The 21,543-nt window shown below is 46.4% G+C and overlaps 2 protein-coding genes across 6 annotated transcripts in view; one reads left to right on the top strand and one right to left on the bottom strand.

Moving 5' to 3' along the window:
- Positions 1-2,935, top strand: part of MTMR1 (myotubularin related protein 1) — a 37,422-nt gene extending 34,487 nt beyond the window's left edge. For all 4 annotated transcript variants that reach the window (XM_071569756.1, XM_071569754.1, XM_071569755.1 and 1 more), the window contains one exon: positions 1,689-2,935. In XM_071569756.1, the coding sequence (XP_071425857.1) occupies positions 1,689-1,853 (165 nt within the window). In that variant the 3' untranslated portion in view covers positions 1,854-2,935. The remainder of the gene's footprint in view (positions 1-1,688) is intronic.
- A 2,581-nt stretch (positions 2,936-5,516) lies between these two features.
- CD99L2 (CD99 molecule like 2) overlaps positions 5,517-21,543 on the bottom strand; it is a 32,086-nt gene continuing 16,059 nt past the window's right edge. Inside the window, exons 2-11 of one of the 2 annotated variants that reach the window (XM_071569763.1) lie at positions 20,082-20,147; positions 18,053-18,091; positions 16,514-16,609; positions 16,213-16,293; positions 15,373-15,465; positions 13,658-13,720; positions 12,527-12,562; positions 12,300-12,413; positions 9,660-9,725; positions 5,517-9,223 (exon numbers count right to left, since the gene is read on the bottom strand). In XM_071569763.1, coding sequence (XP_071425864.1) covers positions 9,159-9,223; positions 9,660-9,725; positions 12,300-12,413; positions 12,527-12,562; positions 13,658-13,720; positions 15,373-15,465; positions 16,213-16,293; positions 16,514-16,609; positions 18,053-18,091; positions 20,082-20,147 — 719 coding nt within the window. In that variant the 3' untranslated portion in view covers positions 5,517-9,158. The remainder of the gene's footprint in view (positions 9,224-9,659; positions 9,726-12,299; positions 12,414-12,526; positions 12,563-13,657; positions 13,721-15,372; positions 15,466-16,212; positions 16,294-16,513; positions 16,610-18,052; positions 18,092-20,081; positions 20,148-21,543) is intronic. The other variant, XM_071569764.1, reaches the window with a different exon arrangement.

The following is a 21,543-nucleotide window of genomic DNA, read 5'->3' as shown; positions in this document are numbered from 1 at the left end:
AGACTCAGTTTTGCCATGTTTCCAGGTGTATACACTTTCTGTAGATGGCCTAACAAAAATGAGACTGGCTTTCTGGAGGGTGTGCTTTGTGTTTGATTAGGGAAGGAGGCTCATCTGTAGATTTGTGGCCTCACTCAGTGAAGAGTTTGTGTGGTGGATGCAGGATATAATTGCAGGAGAGGGAATTCATTGCACAGCCAAGCAGGGCTCCAGGGTCGCTGGGAGCTTGGTGCTGTGCAGCGATTGTTCTGCTGAAGACTCAAAAAGTTATGCTTTTAAAATTGCTGGAGATGACATGCTGGATGAATTGATGACTCCCAGGGTACTGGGAGCAGCACTTTTTGAATACACTGAAGTTTCTGTTCATGGGCTAAGCCACAAACAAGAAAAAAGGGTACGGCCAAAAAAATTGTTGACCTAAAAAGACTGCTGGCACTATTTTATTGTTTTAAGTTAGAACTAAAGTTAGAAATTAAATGGTATTTTTCTGTGTCAGAAACACAACTGTTAGGTTTTGGAAATACCAAAGCAGGGATTTTGATGTAGTTCCTTTAAAAGGCCAGAATTCACAAAAAAGTAAATTGTGACTCAGTTACGTGTTAATGGCAAGAAGAGAAACCCCTTCTGATGTTTGCTATTCCTTCATTTAGCATCATGTAAAAATTACATGCTCAGGTGTTCATCCCAGCCCTGTAATCACTTCTGAGCAGTAGGAGGCAATAGTGGGTGAATGCAATTCCCTGGAGCCTGGCATTCCAGAAGCCCAGGGTGTAAGTACTCACAACATCTAGTAATCCACAGGTTTCCCAGTGCTGCATTTCCCCATGACTGTTGCATCAGCCCCATTAAATTCTTTTCCCATCTTGCTCTTTCCAAAAGCTATAAACAATTAGAGTTTATACAGGATAAAATAAATTAAAAGCAGTTTACAGTCAAACTGGTTTTTTGCCTTTCTGTGGAATTTGAAAGAGGGGGAGGTCTCTCTTAGCTTGTCTGAGATAAAAAATCCAGCTGCAAAACCCAGTGTGGCTTGAATCTTCCTTTGGCCATGATATAATTCAATGTTTCAGATGAACATGAAAAATGCTGAGAACTCTGGTGCAAGTGCTGCATCTCTGGTGTTTGTTGGGTACTATCAGGAGGAGAAACCTGAACAACCCACTGCTATGAAAGGTTTATTGGAGTGTGACTCTGGGAGGTTCCCAGCAAGCACCATTCACTTGGCTGCTGCACTCTTCTCACTGCAAGGGGTCAGGCTCTTGGAAAGATGCCTGGCTAGAAGAGTAACAAGATGCTCCATATGGAGCCAGCTTTGTGAACTCTACGCTTTATATGATAAGTCCTGTCCCAACAGACAGGGGAAATAGTTCCCTGGAGAGGCATTTTAAGTTCAGCTGACAGTGGTATTGATAAGGGATACAGGTACATTTACTGGAATATGTTTGGTATTCCATCAAGACCATTTGCAGACACTTTTGAATAGTCTCCTGCCAACTGTGTTGTTAGAAAGGAACAGTTTCCTGAAATGTTTCATTTCAAATGACTAAAGAACTTTCCCTAAATATTGATGTACTGAAAGTCACAGATGTTGGACTCCTTGTGTTCCTGAAGGCAACAGCAGAATCATTGCTGGAGAAGATAATGCACTATGAGAGTCAAAATAAGCCTTTTCTTTTTTTACCTGGCAGGTTCCAATCCACCAAAATCTTAAGGAGCTCCTGGCCATCCGGACAGAGCTTCAGAAGAAGGTTGAAGATTTGCAGCGGGAAGCTGCTACACGTTCCATTTCTTCCTCCTCTGACAGGGGTTCATCTCCTTCCCATTCCGCCACGCCAGTGCACACCTCTGTGTGATGTGTAACAAAAGCCATGTGAAAAATTCAGTGTCAGGTAATACAGAGAGGAGCGTGAAATGCTTTTCCATCACAAAAGGATTGTGAGTGACTTGTAATTGCTATGATCTACATGCCTTATTCTGTGTCTGATATTATCACGATGAGGCCAAAAAGAGCTTCAATAGATGTGATGTATTTTCTTGTTGGCAGTTCCCACATGTGTTTTGACATTCTAGCTAAATCACCAATTGTGAAATTAAACTTTGTTTTGAGCAACTAACAATTTAACCATCCTAAAAAGGAATCCATCTGCCAAACATACAGAAAAATGCCTCTCACATTGCCTAGGGTACCATGCCTGGTTGAGAGAATCAGATGAAATGCCACATGATGCTTACAAAGGATGTTTTTCTGAATGGGAGCTCCTTGTTTCACTCAGTAATATATATATATATTTTTTTTCCTAGAGCAATTTATTTTTTTTAGGTAATGCACTTGGAAATTGATTTTAAAATAAATGTTTTCCAGTGTAGTCAGTTTTACATTTCAACTAAATATGCCATTAAAAGTGGATGAAGTTAAGCTGGATTTATTGAGTACACCACACTGACTTGTATGATGTAATATATTTGGTAAAGCATGTATTTTAGGTTTTTTAATGCCTTTTGTACAAGTTGAAATAAAGTCTTTTGACTGTTTAGCTTATTGTTCAGTTTCAGCCTCCTGAGCAAGGGGTAAACTTACTCATGTCAAGGTCTTGTACAAAGTAAAAGTTTGTTTTCTAGCAAATGGTAATATTTGGGGCTGGAATGACACCCAGCTGTGTAAATTGTATAATCTGTATAGCTCCACATTGTTAAGTGTATTTTGTTTCAAAGTGTCCACACAAAATGCAAACTGTGCATTTATACCCATGTGTATGTGATGTTAAACATATGCATCCTCCTGTGGGGTTAAGCTGTATGTTCAGAAAACGGATCCTGCCTGTCCAAAATCTTTTGAGGACCTTAACTTGCAATGACTTTGTTTGACAAAGTTTTTGAATAATATGATTATAATTGGTTTTCTTGAAATAAAGCCTCTTGGCTTCTTGTTTTTTAAGTTCCTACTAGCTTTTTTTCCATAAATGAATAATTTAACTGTGTTTTCATGTAAAATATATATTCACAACTTTCTTTCATCTCCCCCAAAAATATTCCTATCAGAGAGATTTGATTACTGTAACATTCCACCTTTTAGAACATTATTCAGTGGGCTTCGTGGAAGGCCCAGAAACTGTGCATGCTGCAAATTTTCCCTGGGTTGTTTTCCTTGCTGTGTTTCATGAAAATCTGGTTCTTCTCCTTAGGACACTTAAAATATTGCAGCTCTTGCTTGTATTGCTCTGAGTTCTGCTGGTGGGAATTAAGCCCCATTCTTCGAGCCAGTTGCTTCTATGTGCTGATTGTGGGTTTTACTGACTGTGAGTATTCATTTGTTACTGCACGTTTGTTCCTAACATGCGACAGCACTTTCCTGTCTCATTCTCTGCAATAACTCCACACAGCACATGGTTAATGAGCAAGGTGAGCTGCTGAGCACTTTCCCAAATCCAGCTGGAAAGGCTGAAGTGCTGTATCCAGTCTGACACGTTTACTGTGCAGTGCAGGGTATTTCAACATGTCCTTTTTACTGTAGTGAATGCTTTTTATAATAGATATTCACCTACAATTACGGAGTTTAGAAAGGCTTGCAGTGTTGCATCTCTTCAACCTCAGACTTTTTATAAATACATGAAAGACATTTTCCTGTAAAAATGGTTCTGCTGAACAGTGTCCCAGCAGTGAATTTTACATTGCCAAAATATGTTGAGCTGGTATTGAATTAAACTCTTCCATACTTTGGATTTCCTTGACATTTTAACTGTATATTAAAGTAAAGCACATTATCTCTAAAATGCAGTGCTAAAGAAAATCTTTTGAAGTTTTTCTCTTTATTGTTGCTAATAATCACAACATTTTCTCTGTAATTATTGGAAAAGTGATGACTGGGTTAGCTTGGGCATTCTGAGATTTTTAAAGCTTGGATTCCTGAAGCTAAACTCAGAATTTGGTTTTTCATAGAAGAACACCAGTTATTTCAGCTGACTGGCTGCATATCCACCAGTTTGAACACAGCTCAGCGAGTCTCTGATCTGCAGGGAGAGCACTGGGGGAGGGTCCTGGTGTTCTGTGTGTCAGCACAATGGATGGCTTTGTATGTACTTAGCATGGAAATATTCAAAAGTATTCTATAGCTCGTATGTGCTAGTTAAAGCATTGCTTTACATTGAGGGGGTGACTGCTGCCATACTCAGTCTGCTTCCTGATAATCAGATTTTTTCCTATTGATTTAACAGCTAATTCTGTCATTACTTTTTTATTGTTCAATAAGGCAGTATTGAACTAGTTAAGGAAAGAGCAGAACTCTGTTTCCTGTCTGATGCACCTTGGACAGGACTATTAAGTTCTGTTTCAAAAGCTGGAACTTGTGCTTTGGGTTTTGGTTTTGACTCTGGTGGGTATAAAGGGAATGTGCAAAGACAGCAAGCAGTTGCAGTTGGCCTGTAGGATTTTCCTCTTGTCAATGACATGGGAGAGGGGGAACCTGAATGCAGTGTCCCAGAACGGGGTGAAGCCTTGGTAACCAGCTGACACATTTTTTCCTTGTAGAGTAAGTCAAGTGAATCATCAGCATCAGACACTTTGCCATTATAGTCGTTTCAGAGCTGAATTTACATTTCTTTCTCCTTTGTAGATACAAGTATTTTTTTGTTGTTTCATTAAAATGGAAGAAGACTTTTAAAGCTCATAAACGCTCCTATCTGCCTGGTTCTGTTCCCTGCACAGGCAGCCTTCTCAAGGAGTGAAAGCTTTAAACAAGAAGTGTTTCATTGCTTCCATTTTCCAGGCAAAGCTGTACTAATTCATATGCTGTACTGTAGTAACACCAAGAACAGCTGGTTTTCTATAAGCTAGAAAGAAGGAATCAACAACTCTCATTCATGTGCATGAAGCCCCACAGCAGATTCAGATTATTCCCCAAGTGAAGCATTTATGGTAGAAAACAAAAAAGGAATGTCCGTTTGCTGAGAGATCACATCTGCTGAAGTAAGTGGGTATTGTAGAGAGCTTCTACCTGCCAGATCTTGTGCAGTTGGGAAGAGTTTTATTTCTGCACAAAACATGAGTCAGAAGTAATTTGTTTGAAATATAAACCACCCTTTTTGAGTGTGAGACTGAGCATTGCATCATTATACAAAGGTCAAAAGCTTAGTTTGCACTGCGTGGGAGAGTCATTTAGTGGGTGTGAAAATCCAAAGAAAACTGCAGGAAACCTGGGACAGCAAACAGGACCAAAAACCAGCCAAAAAGGGCAAACCCCAGCCATGCTGAGTGAGCCAGGGGCACAGGGCACTGCCTCGAGGTGAGCTGCTGAGTGACCTTAAGGAGCATGTTGAGTGCATGTGTCCAAATATATGTCATTTTTACCATAAAGTTTTCATAATGGTACTTGTTTTCTTACCAAGTCCAGTTTGGTTTGGTTTTTTAAGTGAAGTCTTCAGTGTAGTCACAGCAGAGGTGATGTACCATGAGGATATAGCCCACCACTTGCAGTTTACTTCCAACATGATAAAAAACACCAGAAAAAAACAAGCCTAGAATGTCTTACTAGTCAACTTGGTTTATTTGATGTTTTCTAACGGTAGTCAAATTCTGATTTTTCCCTCCATGTTCTTACATGCACATTAACAAAAGGAATCATTTTTCCTTAGAGCATAACATTTGACCTCCATTTGGTACAGGTCGCTTCTGCAGCAACAATCTGCCCTCCTGCAAGTAAGAACTTCACTCAAAAGAAAGGATTCTTTAATTTCACAATCCCGTTGTTTCTGAACTTCCTTTGTTCCTGAACCTCATCTGTTGCAGAAGCAATTTTTAAAGCCTCATCCTGTCGACTCATTTTTTCAGAATCTGAAATGGTATTATGGACTAATTCCACTTTTATCACAACAAATGAGTAGTTAAGGATGACAATAGAGCACTTGTAAGGGTTAGTGGGGTTGAATGAAAGTGACTGAGTTTATAGTGCCAAAAATCTGAAATTCATGTCAGAGTATTCTCAACTGAGGAATCTAAAACAAAGTACTACAGTACTGCCAAAGGAAAATGCAAGTAATTGAGAGAATAAACAAACAAAAAAAAAGAGCCAGCTGAATTCTTTCAGTTCTCTCTTTTCTCTGTCACTGACAAACCTGTTCTGAATCATTTTATTGCCATTTAAAAATAGTTTTAGTTAAGCTGAAGAGAGGTCAAAAAAAGCACAGGTTATAGAGAAACTTGCGGGACATCTGTATATGAAAGTTTTAGACTAATGAAAAAAAAGCCCAGTTTTCCAGTGGTTTGTGGCCTTTTTTTATAAAGTTCATACCATACATACAGAATTTAAATGCAGGATTTTTAAAAATTCCATATTCAGATTTAAAGAGTAAATATTAATTAAATGCAACTAGAGGTCGGTGCTGGGTCAGCTGTTCCAGAACTCAGATCACTACTAGGAAAATACACAGGAAACATCTCAGTTGCTATAATGCCTAAAATACAGGTGATGTATAAATTCCCTGTTTCTCAGAGACTGGTCTGGCAGTTCAGATGGAGAAGGGGACAGATAGCAATAAAAAATAATTCAAGTCTTTGCAGACATTTAGCAATAAGACTTTGACTTTTGTCCAGCTTTAAAGAGAAAACCAAGTTTAATTTCTTTACTGCAAGACTTGCCAATATTTTCCTGTCTGAGATCCTAGGGAAAGATCATGAATCCTGTCACTGTAAATTTTGGAAGTGTTCTCTTTCACTCTGCATTTATGGATTTCCACCTCACATAGACATTACACTACAGTGTAGGTATTCATGTCAGTCAGAGAAAAGACTCGAGCAAAGAAGCAATTTCTGAGTCCCGAAAACTGGGTTGAATTTTTCAGTGAAACACCTTGCTGGCTTTTTTATTCCTTTTTGAAGCTGCAGAACTGCAGCATCTTGAATTAGACTCATGTTTCCTCTATGTCCTAATGTAAGAATTTCCCAAAGGAGCAGTAGGGGCTGTGTTCTTTAAGCCACGCTGGACTCTCTATTGCACTCTGCTCTGGTCAAACAAGGAGAGCAGGGGAAAATCCATGACCTGAATGTGTAGGAACACAGACACTGGCAAAGGGAGAAATGGAATAGCAGTCACTGGATCTAAGCTGGGAAAGCGGCTTCTAGTGATCATCAGTGCCATGCTGTAGCACTTCATCTACAGTAACTTCCAGAAAACACATTTCATGCTACAGCTTTCAAATCTGTTTGGGTAAGAACAAAAAACAGGTGCTGGTGCTTGGGACTGGAGATTCACAAACTCAGCTGCATTGGCTGTGCCGGCGTCTGAGCGCCTGCACATGATGATCCGAATCCTGCTGACCATGCTTCCCCCAGGAAAACCTTTCTCTGGAAGTAACCAAACACAGAGGGTATCCCACCCCTGTTTTCTCTGCTTCCATTATCTGAGCAGCCAATAATTAAGTATTTTTCTTTCCTATTCCAAACACATCGTAAAACAAAACAGCAGTAGTTCAGGGTAGTGTTGTCACCTCAGTGTTCTGAATAGTCATAAGGAACCTTATAAACCACTGTAGCTGTTCTGCTAGTGCTAGTGTAAGGCTTTAAAAATGCACGTGCTAAAAAGAGCATAAAGAATTGTGCAGCTATTGCAAAATACTTAACCAAGTTACTGGGCAATTTGCTTCCAAATGGAAGCTGTTAGGCAGCGATGCTCCTGGGCTGATTCACCTCCTGGCAAGGCCTTCTGGAAGTCATGTCTACCTGAAAGCTGTGAATTTGTACATCAAACTGAAAGGCTTTTTTAAAAAATACATATTCACAAAATATGGGATTTGAAAACCAACACAAAATGCTCACATTTCAGGTTTACACATAAATAGTACCTCTTACACCATGTAAAGTGAAAATTCCTTCATTTGAGAGCATGCTTTTTAAGTAATCACAGATTTGGACAAATGTATTGGAAAGTGGCAGTATCCACATTTAACAAGAATAAAAAAGGGTTGGGGAGGGATTAGAAATCTAAACAGAAATTCTTGCAAGCTGGTGAAGGTGAGGTCCTGGCAGCGGTTTGGCAGTGCAGCAGAGGGCTGGGTGTGACTGGGGCAGCCCAGTGTACTGCTGAGCAAAGCCCAGTGCTTCCTGGGCAAGCAGGACAGCGATGGAGGACTTGCCCTCTCAGGAGACTCTGCCTTTTTTAAAGGTTAGTCAGTGACACAAAGGTTGAAGCTTAAATCCTTTTTTTGCCTCTGGGTGCCTGGGAGCACTCTCAATAGTTGCTGATAAAAGGAGAAGGGGGGGACTGCATCTTGATAAGCTTGACTTCTGTTCTGGTACTGAGTGTTACAGGTCTTAACAGATACCTACTTTGTTTATTTTCTTTTGGGTTAAGTCTGTCATTTGTTCTAGTGTGACTGAGATCTGAACCTGTCTTTGAAAGCATCCAAACACACACAGCTTTCATTGTGGTGACAATGTAGGTATCTCATGTCACAAGACAAACTGTATCACTTCTGCTCCGTTCTGATCTCTTACCACAGCGCAGCATTCAAATGGTATTTGCTAAAAGTGAACACTGCACACGCTGTTTTTACCTGTGACTTGGCGTGAAAATCAGGTCCTTTGATTTGGTTTAGAAGCCCAGCACTGCATGGTGGTGGTGAAGCATCCTCAACTGGCTTCGGAGCAGGGAGTCACCTGGCTCAGCCCGAGGCCCCATGTGAGGACCTACCACAGGCACTTCATTTTAAGGTGTAGCTACACTAAGGACTGCAATCCACCCTCAGGAAATGTGCAGCTTTCAACCCCGCCGTGGGAAGTGATGTGCCCAGAGCTGATGGCAGAAGTTGGCTGGAGGCGCTTTGCAGAGGGCTTTGCATGGCTTGGCTTTGGATTGCTATTTACAGGCACTTCAATGTCCTCATACCTGTAAAGCTCTTGAAAATCGACCACAGCTGAAGCACCTTCTGTGGGTCTTCATACAGCTGCACACCAATCCTACAACATTACTTCGATGTAAACATAAACCTCTTTACAAAAAGTAAACACATGCAACCAGTCTAACCCTAAAGCCTACAGCAATAAGAAGCCAGTTCAAGCCTAAGTACACACTAAATAGCGTTGGAGTCAAATTAAATAAAAAGCTAAATTACAAGCATGTAAGATCTCCTTTGCTGCTGACTGATTATTTCCAGCTCTGGGTCAACGCTTTATATCTTCGCACTGTCTTGTTTTGGTGGTTCTGCTGACTGCGTTTCCAGGACTGAATATTTAACTAGGGAGAAAGAAAAAAACATGAGTACAATAGCACATGATGGAACCAGGGCGCAAGCAACGGGCGCCCAGCACTTGCTGATTGTATGTGACATTGGAAAAGCCTTTGCAGCAGCCTTGATTGTCTGTCACTGAAAGAAGGATCACGCTTCTCTTGTGCAAGACACTCGATGGCTGGATACATGAAAGCTAAATATTAACTGCCATCGTTTGCAGCATGAGCTCCTTGGGCTCTTGCCATGCCTTTCCTTTGTGTGCAGTAAAGGGGGGAAAGCACTGCGGTGGGTGTTTCACAAAAAGCTGCAGCATCACCTAAGCGGTTCCTTCATCAAAGGGACACAGCAGCTCTGTGCAGCACCAGGGACTTTAAGGAAGTCCCTGGCAGAGCTGCTTTTGTGGCTGGATGCAGGCAGGGGTAAGGGTTGCAAGGCTCTCACCTTGGGGCTCCTCGCTTACAACAGCTTCCATGTTTTCTCCTTTCACATACTCCGCGTTAAGTCCCTCTGAGAAGTACAATAAAGAGAGTGAGATGGGAAGGGTACAAAGTAAAAATTATTTGCTTTGATGCCTTAAAAACTCCAGTGATAGGCTTGTGTGCTGTAAAAGCCAAGATGCCTTTTTGCAACCTCCTCTGCAGTGACAACAGCCTCAGCAACCCACAGCCAGTGCTGAGAGAATCGCTGGGTTTCAAAGTGCCCACTCTCCTGGCAGACAGCTCCCAGCAGTGGCTCTTTTGTCTGAGGCTCTTGCTTCATCTTTATCACGGGAGGCAGCACAGCTAATTCCTGTGCTAAGGCGCTCAGCTCGGAGGAGAGCGGGGAGGAGGAGGAGGAGGAAGGCTTCCCAGCCGGGACTGCTGTGCAGCCTCAGTGCTGAGATGAGCCACAGCCTCATTAAAAGCTCAGTTATGCAGAGCTTCCAGCAGCAGTTCAGAGCAGGGCTGTCGTGATGAAGCAGGATCCCAGTGGGGTGTCAAATCCCGAATAAGTCCCTTATTTAAATGCAAAGAAGTTCCCAACGTTTGCAACAAGTGGAGCCCAGGCTGAGGCACAAGGCTGGGCACTGCTGGGTACAGGGTGGCTGCAGGAGGGTGGGCAAGGGCAAGGGGGTGGCACTGCTCTCTGTGGTCCAGCTCGGAACTGCGGGTGAATTAAGACAGTCTTGGGTGTGTCATGGACCTCAGAGATCCTCTGCAGCTCCCTCTGAAGGATGACTGTGAGGAGAGGCAGAGGTGGGAGTGCTGTGCCAACTGTTGCATCCATTAGAGAGGGACCAGAGAAGGGGAAGGGGCCGTGCCGGTTTAGAAGGAAGCCTGAGGCAATCATATCATGCAGCACATGATTTTTAAGCATCTAAACTTGTTTTAATACAGTATGAGGTGTGGCAGGGACTGACTAGGCCTCACCACCAGGTCTGGATGGGGTTCACTGGTCTCTCCCAGTTAAGGAGGGAGGCACAGAATGCCAGGGCCACGCCAAAGCAGTACAAATATGAGCCTTGGGCAGCAATGGGACAGCTGCTGCCTCCATGGCCATGGGAGAAAAGGTTCTGCAAATGGCTTAAAAACCCACATAAAATCCCCATACCCACAGGGACACTTGTTTGCAGCTGGCCAAGCCATGGAGGCAGCACTGGCAGCTCCCATCCTGCCCAGACACAGCGAGCGGCTCAGGGACACCAAGAGGCTGAGCCAGAGCCCAGGGCACAGCTGATACACAGGAGATGTGTAAGAAGAGAAAGTGGGATGAAGAATCCTGGGGAGCATTGTAAAACATCCTTTAGAGAAATCAGCAAATGCTCCTCAGAAGCGACTCAAAGCCAAGGACGGAGCTGCAGCCTCGGCCCCGTGGAAGGACGACTGGGCAAGAGGCACAGCCCAGTCTGTTCCTCTGTGAGTCAAGAGAGTGGTCACTGCACACCACCACTGCCTCCACCCAGACATGTGTTTTGCTGGGATAACACCAAATGCAATTTATGTTTTTCAACAAAAAAGCCACTTTTGCAGTGTCTGACGACTCTTAGATTTTTGTCATGCATTGCAATGTGTCTAAGGCCTGACATTAGCCCAGCATGCTATGTCTGATGGCTTAAATTAATCCTCCTTTATAATTAACTTTAATTTCCTGCCGCCTTTCTGGGGCTTTGTGTCTCTCAGCTTCCCTCTCATCAAAGCCTTTACTCTTTTTTTTTATTATTTATTCTTGCCAAAATATCATTTAAGTGGGGGGAATATACAAGGGTGTTTCATTCCATCACATTCATTTGACTTTTCCTGCTGATCTAATTTACCAAAATGCTGTTTGTTTCAGGCACAACTGGGAAAATAGCACAATTCCAGCAGAAATTTCCAACTCCAAACACCCTTTCCCTGGGGCAAAGGAGACTCACAGGAGATTTCAATTGATTAATTTAGAAAGGAGCTTTTGACAGCTGTTTGCAACCCATCTCCTATAAGGGGTTGCAGGAGCCCACTATGGCTAGGTGGGTGCTGTGGGCTGGGGCTGTCAGGGTACTTCTGTAGTACTTGCACTGAGCAGCTTTATGGGGTAGCTCATGCAAAAGGTGTTTTCTGGGAATATAAAGTTTTGCTGCTTAATCTGCACTAAAGTGCAGTGATTGTCACACAACCGCTGAGGGTGCGGTGGGCTGGACTCCCTCTGGGGCTACCACAGATGCAGATGCTCCCCTTGCTTCCTTCCCTGCTGCCTGGTGAGTTTTTACTGCCTCTGAGACTTTGGGGGGATGGGGTTTTCACTTGTTTTTGGGTGGGGTTTTATTTTCATATTTACCTTGTTTGGTGTTGATGTGCTTATGTGACTTAGACTGTGCCTGCCTGTTGGGGGTGTGAGGGGCTGTTGTGCAGCCTCCAGGGTGGCAGTGGCTCCTGGGGCTGTTACTGCTAGTGCGCTCCTGTTTGTGAAGCAGAGGCTCAATGACCTGTGCTTGGGGCTTTGTTCTACCAGCCTGGGGGTACTGAGTGGCTGAAACCCCATCTCCAGGAAAATAGCAGCAGATTTTAGGGGGGAAACAGGTGTGTGCTTGCTCTATGTCCCTGAGATGCTTGGGGAGGGACTTACGCTGGATGCTGAAACAGAACTTCTTTTGCTGGTAGGAGATGTAGCTGGAGACGGCCCCGATGAGCGCCATGGCCAGGCCACTGGCAATGCCAGCAATAGTCCCTGTCTCCGCCACTGTGGGGCACAAAGAGAGGGGGTTGCTGTGTGGTGGAGGCACGTGCACCCCTCATCCCATGCTCTCCCATCCCACCACCCACTGCTGACCCCACATCCATGGCAGCACCTACCTCCACTGTAGCTGTCGTCAGTGTTGCCCTCGGCACCTGCAGAGACACAAGTCTGTCAGCAGCCCTGCACCCCTGTGCTCCACCCACTGCCATGCTGGGAAGGAGGGGCACACAGGAGACAGGTGGCAGAACAGACCTGGGCTGAGGGTGGGAGGCCCCTGCGGGACCCAGCATCTCTGCTGCCCCATGCCTCCACCAGGCTGCCTGGGGCAGCTCTTCGTTGCTTCTCAGTAGAGGTCTGAAGCTGCTCCTCTCCCTCTGTGTGTGCCCAGGGAAAGCTTTGGGGGAAGTCTCTGCAGGAGACACCTCTGCCTGCATGACAGTTACCTTCATCCCTGCTCTTTATACCTTTGCTCTTCTCCGTATAAGGAGAACACCTGAAAGGCTGTCAGAGCATTACACAGGGAGGCAACTGGCTGAGCTCCAACATGTCAGGGAATCCTCACTAGGCTTGAAGTCTATTTTGACATCACCTTCCCTGGAGAAACTGGGTTGAGAGGAGAAGCTGCTCCCACTGAAAGCTGTGGTCCTTGCCGAGTCACTTACACCCTGAATTTATGGAAGCAGGTCAGCGTTGTGTTAATGCCTCTGATGTATCTTGTCCTTGGCACGGGGATTCATTAAATGTTGATTGGCCTTGTGGTGTTCAGCTCCTTATGCGCCTGCTTTTAATATTTAATACCCTGGATCCTTGTGAGCGCACAGGCTTATCTGATTGTTGCTGGTTTTCTCCCTTGTTCCAGACAGTGGTGGTTGTGGGGTGGAAGGCCAACAAAGACGTGTGCCCCCTCACAACACTGGGGTGGCCGCCCGCCCGCCCGCCCTCTAGGCGATAGGGGAGATAAGTGTCTCATCTGCCCTGGTGGCAGCCAGAGCCTCAGACCCTTCACAGGATCAAAACCAAGCACCTCCAACTGATGGCACCAGGTGTGACCATGGAGGCCAAAAACTTTTCCCTTGCTCCATGGCTGAGACTCTTTTTTTCTGTGCCATAGAGATGAGTGCTGCTCTGTTCAGGGTCTTTCTAGGACTTCCCAGGAGTTTGCAGATTATTGCCAAATTGCCAGTTTGGTGATTACTGCCCGAGCTGTGACTGCTAAAGCAAACAACCATACATAGGTCCCCACTTACCTTTCTTCTTGTCTGGCCTGTAGTCGCTGTCTGCAACGCTGGCCAGGTCATCATCTGAAAACCCTTTAAAAGGAACAGGAACAAGCAGGGTTGGCACCTGTGGGAGACGTGGCTGTGCCAGAGGTTGGGGTCATGAGCTGCTCCGACCCCACTGAGAACCAGGACTGGTGACTAAGCAGTTCTGCTCCTCTTGCAACCACCAGACGGTAACAAAATGTTTAACCCCAAATTATTTTAAGGTCATAGAAGAGGTATAACTGACTAAGTCTTGCTCAAAAGAAATATGCTTACATCAAAGTTTAAATGCTATTGTGTTATTTTTTAACTGAAATAACTGATGTTTTTAAGAGTTCATGAAACGTTTTGGTGCTTAGCCTTGGCTGGGAGTGGAGGTGGCAGGAAGAAGTGGTTTGTGAGTGCAGTGGCTGTGCTGCCAGGGACCAGTGTGCCCTTGCCCTGCCTTTGGTGACACTGTGACAGCACCATCTGGGCCTGGGGTCCTGCAGGCAGGAGCTGACCCTTATCCTTCCTGGAGGGACCAAGCAGTTCAGGGGCAGAACTGAGTACCAGCATGCCCAGTGAAAGTGGCATGTTTAACTCATGCAGGGTAAGTACAGAGAAACGTGCTCTGTGAATCTGTGGCTGAATGAGTGGTGCTGTTGAACATCTCGGCTTTGGTCCCAGGGGGAGCCTTGGTGTGCAGCAGGGCACATGATGGGAGAAGAGACCCAGCACTGAGCCAGTAAAAGCCTCCTTCTCTGATGCTGTGTGTTGGGAAGGGTTTCCTTTGCCTTAACAGCCTGGACGAGACTGCCTTATTCATCAGCTTACCACAAAAAACAGATTTATGGGCTTAGTAATGGGTGTAAAAAGAATGAATGCCCTAACTATGCCAGAGCCTGGAGAGGTCCCAAACAGTCCAGGGGAACAGTGGTGCTGGGGGAATGCATGTGCTGGTTTGTAGCCAGTGCCACGTTCCAGTGGTTCGACACCTCAACCTTTCCTGCAGGAGCCTGAAACCTCAGCAAGCCCAGAATACCAGAGTGCAGACAAGTCACCTAGTTAATACAATGTAATAAAATACCTGACTGTTAATTACGCATGCGAGCAGGGTATACGGCCATCCCAACATCAATAAACCAGCCGTGCAAAGTCTGTTTCCTAGCTCAAGTGCTCAGGGGAACAATCCTCATAGACAAATGATTCATTCACTGGAGTATTTCAGAGATGGAAAAAAACCCTCCCAGCCCATAGCACATGTTATGCCGGGACTTCAGCCTGCTCTAGATTTACACCTTGGCAATGATTGCGAACCCCAGAAGCGCATACCCTCAGTTAAAGAGCTGTCAGGTATGGATGGGGACAGGGGGAACTCAACACAACCACCACAACTTAATGGGTCAAAAGAGACCTTGGGGAAAAAAACCTGCATGCAGACAGGCAGCAGGTCATTAGGAAGAGCCCCTCTCTGCCAGGGACTGTTGAGGCAGGGGCTCCTTCCCTCTCCAGGGCCAAGCTGCCTGTGGAAACATCCCCAGTTTGGGCAGGCAGGACAAGGGTGGCAGGTGCTGCCTAGGGGCAGGACCTCAGACCAGACAGTGCCTGTATCCCTTTATCCCATCACTTGGTGGGGATGGTGTCTGGCAGGGAGGGGCTGAGGAGGCTGTCCTGAAGGTCCCAGGGAACAGCAGGATGGAGAGGGGAGGTCAGCATACCTTCACCTGGCCTTACATCTGGCCTCCCAGGATCTTTCCTGTCATTCTTATCATCAAGGGCATCAGCCAAGTCAAAATCCATAGGATTCTTTCCTAGAAAACAAGATGGGGGTTAGCAGTGTGGCTACAGACTGAGCAACTCTGCAATTTTTCAAGGAAACTAATCAAGGAAGTGTTCAGCTTTGCCAGGGAAAAGCACTGTTGGAAAGACACAAAGTCTCTGACACAAGCATCTCTCTGTTCTGCCATGCAGCCTCATAGCAGATCTTCCAAACCCATCCAATTCCATGCTCCTAAGTCACTGTGGTGGTAAATGACATATCCTTTCTGTAGAAAGTCTTGCTATGGCTGGAGTGACAGACAATTGGATAAATGAAGGCAGTAGGAAAGGTCAGAGCCAAATGGGCACTCCAAGAGCCCAGCTGATGGAGGGGAAGAAGGTGGCTGCACCATGCTGATGTGCTGGCTGGAACAGCCTGTGACCTGACTTCTTGGAGTTATTTTCTTCCATGAATGCCCAGTTGGTACCCCGAGCAGCCTGGTTCTGAGAGAGGCTATGATGGGGAGGATGGTGACCTCACAGCTTTCAAACAGGCATGGGAATGAAAAATGGTCCAGGAACCACTGAGACCCCCCCAGGGAAGTGCAAGGTAATGCCAAGATGCCCTGTCTGCTCTGTGGTTTTTGGTATTTGTTTTTTTCTTGAGGTGTTCTCATGTGAGCAAAGAGATAGAGGCTGGGAATAATGGGATGAAGGCAGTGCCACTGTCACAGTATGTCCCGAAGCCCCTCCCTGTGTCGGCAGGGTGAAGACACAAGGGCTGTGGATGTGAAGCTCACCTGGGTTATGCTTAGGAGGGGCTCTCGTAGTTTTTGGCCGCTTGGTCGTGGTGGTGTGGATGACATCCCAAAAGCTGTTGTCTGAAGGGAGGGGGAAAAAGAACAAAATTGTGTTCCCCTCTAAAATGTGGGTTCAGGCGAGTGCTGGGAAGAGAAAGCCCCTTCCTGCACGGAGACTGGGGCTGTGCTGGGCCAGTTCAGGGCTCTGGTCTCTCCCCAAGTTTGGCTGCCCTGACACTGAGGGCACCTCTGCCTGTGGGTGCCCTGGGGATGCTGGAGCCCACAGGGACCTCCACATTACCTGGTTTCCCTGGCCCGGGGAAAGGCTTTGGAGTCGGCTTGGCTGGTTTGGTGGTAGTCTCCAGAGGTGTGTCAAAGTAATCAAGCAAATCAAAGTCTGCAGGAGAGAAGGGATTGTTAAACCCCTGTTGCCTGTGTGGACTGTGTGAGGCTGTCGGCACACATCCTGCCCAGCAGCGTTGTGGGAGCTGTGCATGTGGTGCTGTGCCACTGCTGGGGGCTACCGGAGCCCAGGTCTGACTGGAGCTGGAAAGGGCATCCAGACAGTCTGCTGCTAAATTGTGACTTACAGCAGAGTCTTCTGACCAGCCTGGCCAATGTTTCACTCTCCTCATCCAAGCAGTGGCTGCTGCCCACTCCTAGCCCCAGCACAACCCCAAAATAATGTGGGGGAGTGCCACCGGTATCTTGCAGCACCTCCTAAGAGCTGGTGCAGATAAGAAGGTGCTGTGGGACCAAGCCAGTGGCTGGACACACTCTGCTCCATGAGCAGCCACCCGTGAGTGACCCCAAGCTGAACAGGGCATGCATAGGAGAGGGACCAGGGCACAGGAACCCACTGCAGGAGCCCCTCAGTGCCATCATCCATCCAAAAAAGCTCCCTGGGGAAGAGGAAGGTGGCTGAGATAAAGCCTCAGCATGTGTCCATTTCCCAGGGAGAGTTTACTGGATTGAACAACCTCTTGTTTGGGCTGCAATCCAAATGCTGAAGCCCTGCACGTGCTTCTGGCACTTGGCTTTTCTTTTCCCTAGCAGAGACCATGGTGGCCTAGGAGTCGGTTGAATTTGCTTAAATTTGTGCCAAGATCCTCATGCAGGGGTGAGCAGATTCACTTCCAAGCGCTCCCCTGCTGCAGTTTATTTCAGGCTCCTCCAGCGGGGTTGAGCAACCCTCGGCTCCTGTGACCGTGCTATATTTAAATAGGACTCTTTGGTCAGAACTGAGCCAAAGGAACTGCTGGCAACAAAACTTGGATGAATTTAAGGGAGCTTCCTCAACCGTGGCACTGCTGGGAGCTGGCCAGGCAGAACATCTGATGTGCACAAACACTTGGAGAGACATTCTCACACAGATGAGGAAGTGTCACTGGGCTGGGACTTTCCATAGAGGTCAGGGATATTGTGGAGTAAAAAAAAAGTAAGAAAAGGAAAGAAAATATCCTCTGGGCTTCCTTCTGGAAGAAAATCTAGCAGGTGTCATGCAGCCAGGAACAAAAGCCCTTGTGCAGCTGAACAGTGATTTGTGTCTTTTCCATTAGGATACTGCAAAGTGTGCAAAATGCAGCCTTGGCTGTAAATGCTCTGCTACCACTTGCCTTCAGCATGGACAGAAATATCAATATTGCATTTGTGTGGCTGCACAGGAGCAGTGCATGTGCACACACTGGCTCCAGCTTCCCCATGGGCAAGTAAAGGGGTTCCAAAGCACCTGCTGAGATGGCAGCACACAGCCACACATAGGCAGCCAGTGGGGGCTCACACAGTTCAAACCCCCATGGGAAAATGAGATGAGAGGAAGTGCAATGCAAGAAGGTCTCACCTGTTCCACCTGCAGGCTTTCTGGGGCCCTTGGGAGTGGCTGTGACAAAACAGATGGGGAGGAAGAATGTTAATCATGGGCATCACTGAAAATGTCACTTCTGGATTGAGAATAAACGGCAAAGATTTCACCATGACTTTATGACATCTGCATTTGTACACTCAGGGCCCAGAGCCACGAACCCCCTGCACACAATGCATGGCCACAGGGAGCAGGGCTACCCATGGACAAGGAGAGCACTCTGCAGGGCACTGCGGTGCTGGGATGGCAGCGCAAAGAGGAGGGAGCTGTAACAATCTGCTCTGAATTAAGGCTCCTGAAGACAGCAGCAAACAGGCAAAGACAGACACAGTACAGGATAGTTTGGAAACTAGGAGCAAGTTGCCAATGTTTCATTGTCCCCTGGTGGGTCAGTCAGTTCAATGACAGTGCTGTGTTATGTATGGGAGGTTCCCTGTTAGCTGGAGGGATTGTGGTCTCACCCTGATACCCAGATCCCAGCCCCCCTGACTGCTCCTGGGCTAAAACAAGATACAGCCAGCCTTTGAGGGAGGAGGGAGGGGACAATATGGAAACCACTACCTATTAATAGTGGCTGGCATTACCAAGTATATGAATAAATTATGAGCAAGAGCTGTGGCTGCTCCATTCCCATTAATTTCCGTTAGACTGGAGTGGTGCTGCTGGGCTTCATTTTCAGTGCATCGCTGTGGTTTGATGTGACCTGACTCCAGACTCTTGATTTGCTTTTCTGAGGGTGACATGATGAATCCAGAGTGAGATGCAGCAGCTGGGGAGGCTGCAGGGACAGTGCTGCCTCTTTCCCCCACTCACTGCTGGGACCCCAGCCTGGGGAATGCTGCTTTCCCTATACATGAGATGGCCATTAGTGATTTCTAACCAGGTCTCTTCACATGCTATATTAAACAGCTTGCAAACTCCTAGATGAGTTGAGTCAGCCCTGTGCCCAAGTCTCATACCCCATGGCCTATCGCATCCCACTCCTGCTGAACCCAGCATGCCACAGGAGAGCTGCACAGAGCATCCTGATGCTCTGTTCTGCATAATCTGCAATGTAACAGCACAAGTATCTGTTGGTGTTAGAGCATAGCATAAGAGGTTAAGCTATAACCATCTTACAGCTTTCACTTAAATATATGTGGGTGTGATCCCAGAGCCCAGCATGGCTCGTGGAGCAAACACAGGCAGTGGGTCTGGAGACAGTCACCAGGAGCCACAGGGGGAGGGATGGGCAGTGAGGGGTCCTGGGTGCTGGTATTTTCAGCTCCACCACAGCATCTCCATGGCTGGGCAGCAAAGTGGAGCTGGAGATGTGTCTGGGTGCAGAGCACTCTTGGGCTCAGCCCTCGGAGCTGGGGAAGGCATGTAACATGTGCCAGGGAGGGAGATGAGCCTCCTCCCATCAGCTGCTGTGCTGGAAGTTAGGTTCTCTCTTTAGGGTGTAAAACACCAAATGCTGAATGTCAGCATTCCAGCAGCAAGGCACCCCTTTCAGAAGGGAGTTTCCTTTGACTGATGTGCAACAGTGTAACTTAGGTTGCTGCTTTCTCAGGTGCCACATTGCAGTGGGGCCAGGGAAGGACCCGGCACTGCCCCTGCGTGGGCAGGCACAATGAGCTGCCCTCACTGGTTGGAGAACAGAGGGATTGATGTGCTGGCTTCCAGGCCAATGGGGCCGAGTCTGATGGTAGGTGTAACTAATGGATGCGAGGAAGCCAAAAGGATGTGTTCAGTGCCACTGCTATGTCAGAACACAGGTGTACTGTGCCTTTGTGGTTCCTAACAGGAGCCAGGAAGCACAGGGCACCTGGTCAGCAGCCAGCTTTCCAAGGACTGGCCCCAGCCCCACCTGTCCACAAACCTGGGCTCTGTGTCTCCCAGGCAGAGATGATGAGGTAGCTGTATCCTCCACCACCCTCCCACCAGCATTGGATACCAAAGACTAAATTGCATCTATTAACATCCATTTGTATTCTCATCTTTAAAACAATACATAAATGTGACATACGTCGCTTGGTGGTGAGGTCAAACAGGGCATCTTCTAGGCTGAAGTCACCTGCATCATCCCCATGACCTGGAGACAAAGCATCAGCACTGAGTGTACTCACTCCACACAAACTAAACCACCTTTAAATACAGCACAGCTAGACTCGTTTGCTCAAATTACTTTAGTTTTTTGCTGTTTTTTTTCCAAGCCTGACCCAACATTGGTGATGAGGAAGACATCAGCCCTCTCCAAATGCTGTGACTGTTAAATTGCAGAGCAGTTATCTCTGGATTTTCCATTTGTCTGCCCTAATGGATGCAGCATAAAGACACATGCTATGCTTAAATTTGTCAAGGAGAGCCTACCAATTCATCTCGTGAGCTGCCACTCATCTGTAGCTGTGCTCACAATTATATGTTTGCTAAACACCATGAAAACACAGGGACAGTGCAGACAAATTCAGTGAAAAACAAAAAAACCCTATGCCCCTCTTCTTCTCAAGTGCCTTTCAACATCAAAGGCTTCATAAGAAAATGCTGCTGCTGGCTGCCAAGCACAACTTAGCATTTCAGAGGCCGCCTGCAACATTCTGCCTTGGAAATGTGAACCAGGACCAAATCCCCATTCCAGGGATATACCTGACAGGCAGAGGCAGATTTTTTTGTTAGAGATGCTTTACCACAATTCCAGTCCCATATCCCAGGGATAACTCAGCACTACATCATGTTCTCCTGCAACAGGACCAGCTAATCCTTCTTTTTGTCTGTCTTTTTTTTTGCATGGCATTAATTACTGTTGACTTACCCTAGTTCTGAATGTATTTGTCTTGATAAATTCATGCTTTTACATCTCAGACCATGCTGAGTAATTAATATCCTTTGGGTTTGCTAAGTACTGCAGCACTGCAAGGGAACATTAAAATGGCTTTCCTCTTATTCCTACTGCTAAATGGATTTAGCTATTGCCACCTGAGCTCCAGCATGCTTCATGAATAAATTTAAAGCTTTACTGACAAGGACAATAACAACGGCAAGGCACCAGTCCATCAGAAAGCAGGTATCAGCATTTCAGTGAAAAACTTCTACTGAGAGTGGTCACTAAGTACTGCAACAGCTGCAGCTCCGGTTCCAGTTACTCACACATCACATCTCATCTCATTTGCCGTCTGTTAAACACACACTCAGCAAACCTGAGGGTGATGTATGTGCAGGGTCTGTGGCTGGGAAGTAGCTACAGGCTTATCTCTCCTGTGGCAAAGGTTCGGCATTAGGCGCTGCTGAGAGGAGTGTGTAAGGAATGAGTATTCCAGCCCATGTGGTGTTTCTCACTGAGCTGGACAATGCCAACGTTTTCGTAAGAGCCTGGAGGAATGGCTGGCAGCAGACAGTGCAGGGATATCCACGTGAAATCCACAGAGAGAGGCACATGGAAGAGACTCTTGCTCAGCACAGCAGGGCTGCAGCTGGCACCCTCAGTCTCCCTC

Source organism: Pithys albifrons, chromosome 14 (assembly GCF_047495875.1).
Source record: "Pithys albifrons albifrons isolate INPA30051 chromosome 14, PitAlb_v1, whole genome shotgun sequence".
NCBI classification, from domain to species: Eukaryota; Metazoa; Chordata; class Aves; order Passeriformes; family Thamnophilidae; genus Pithys; species Pithys albifrons.
The sequence above is the reverse complement of the archived record's forward strand: the minus strand, read 5'-3'. Positions and strand labels throughout refer to the sequence as shown.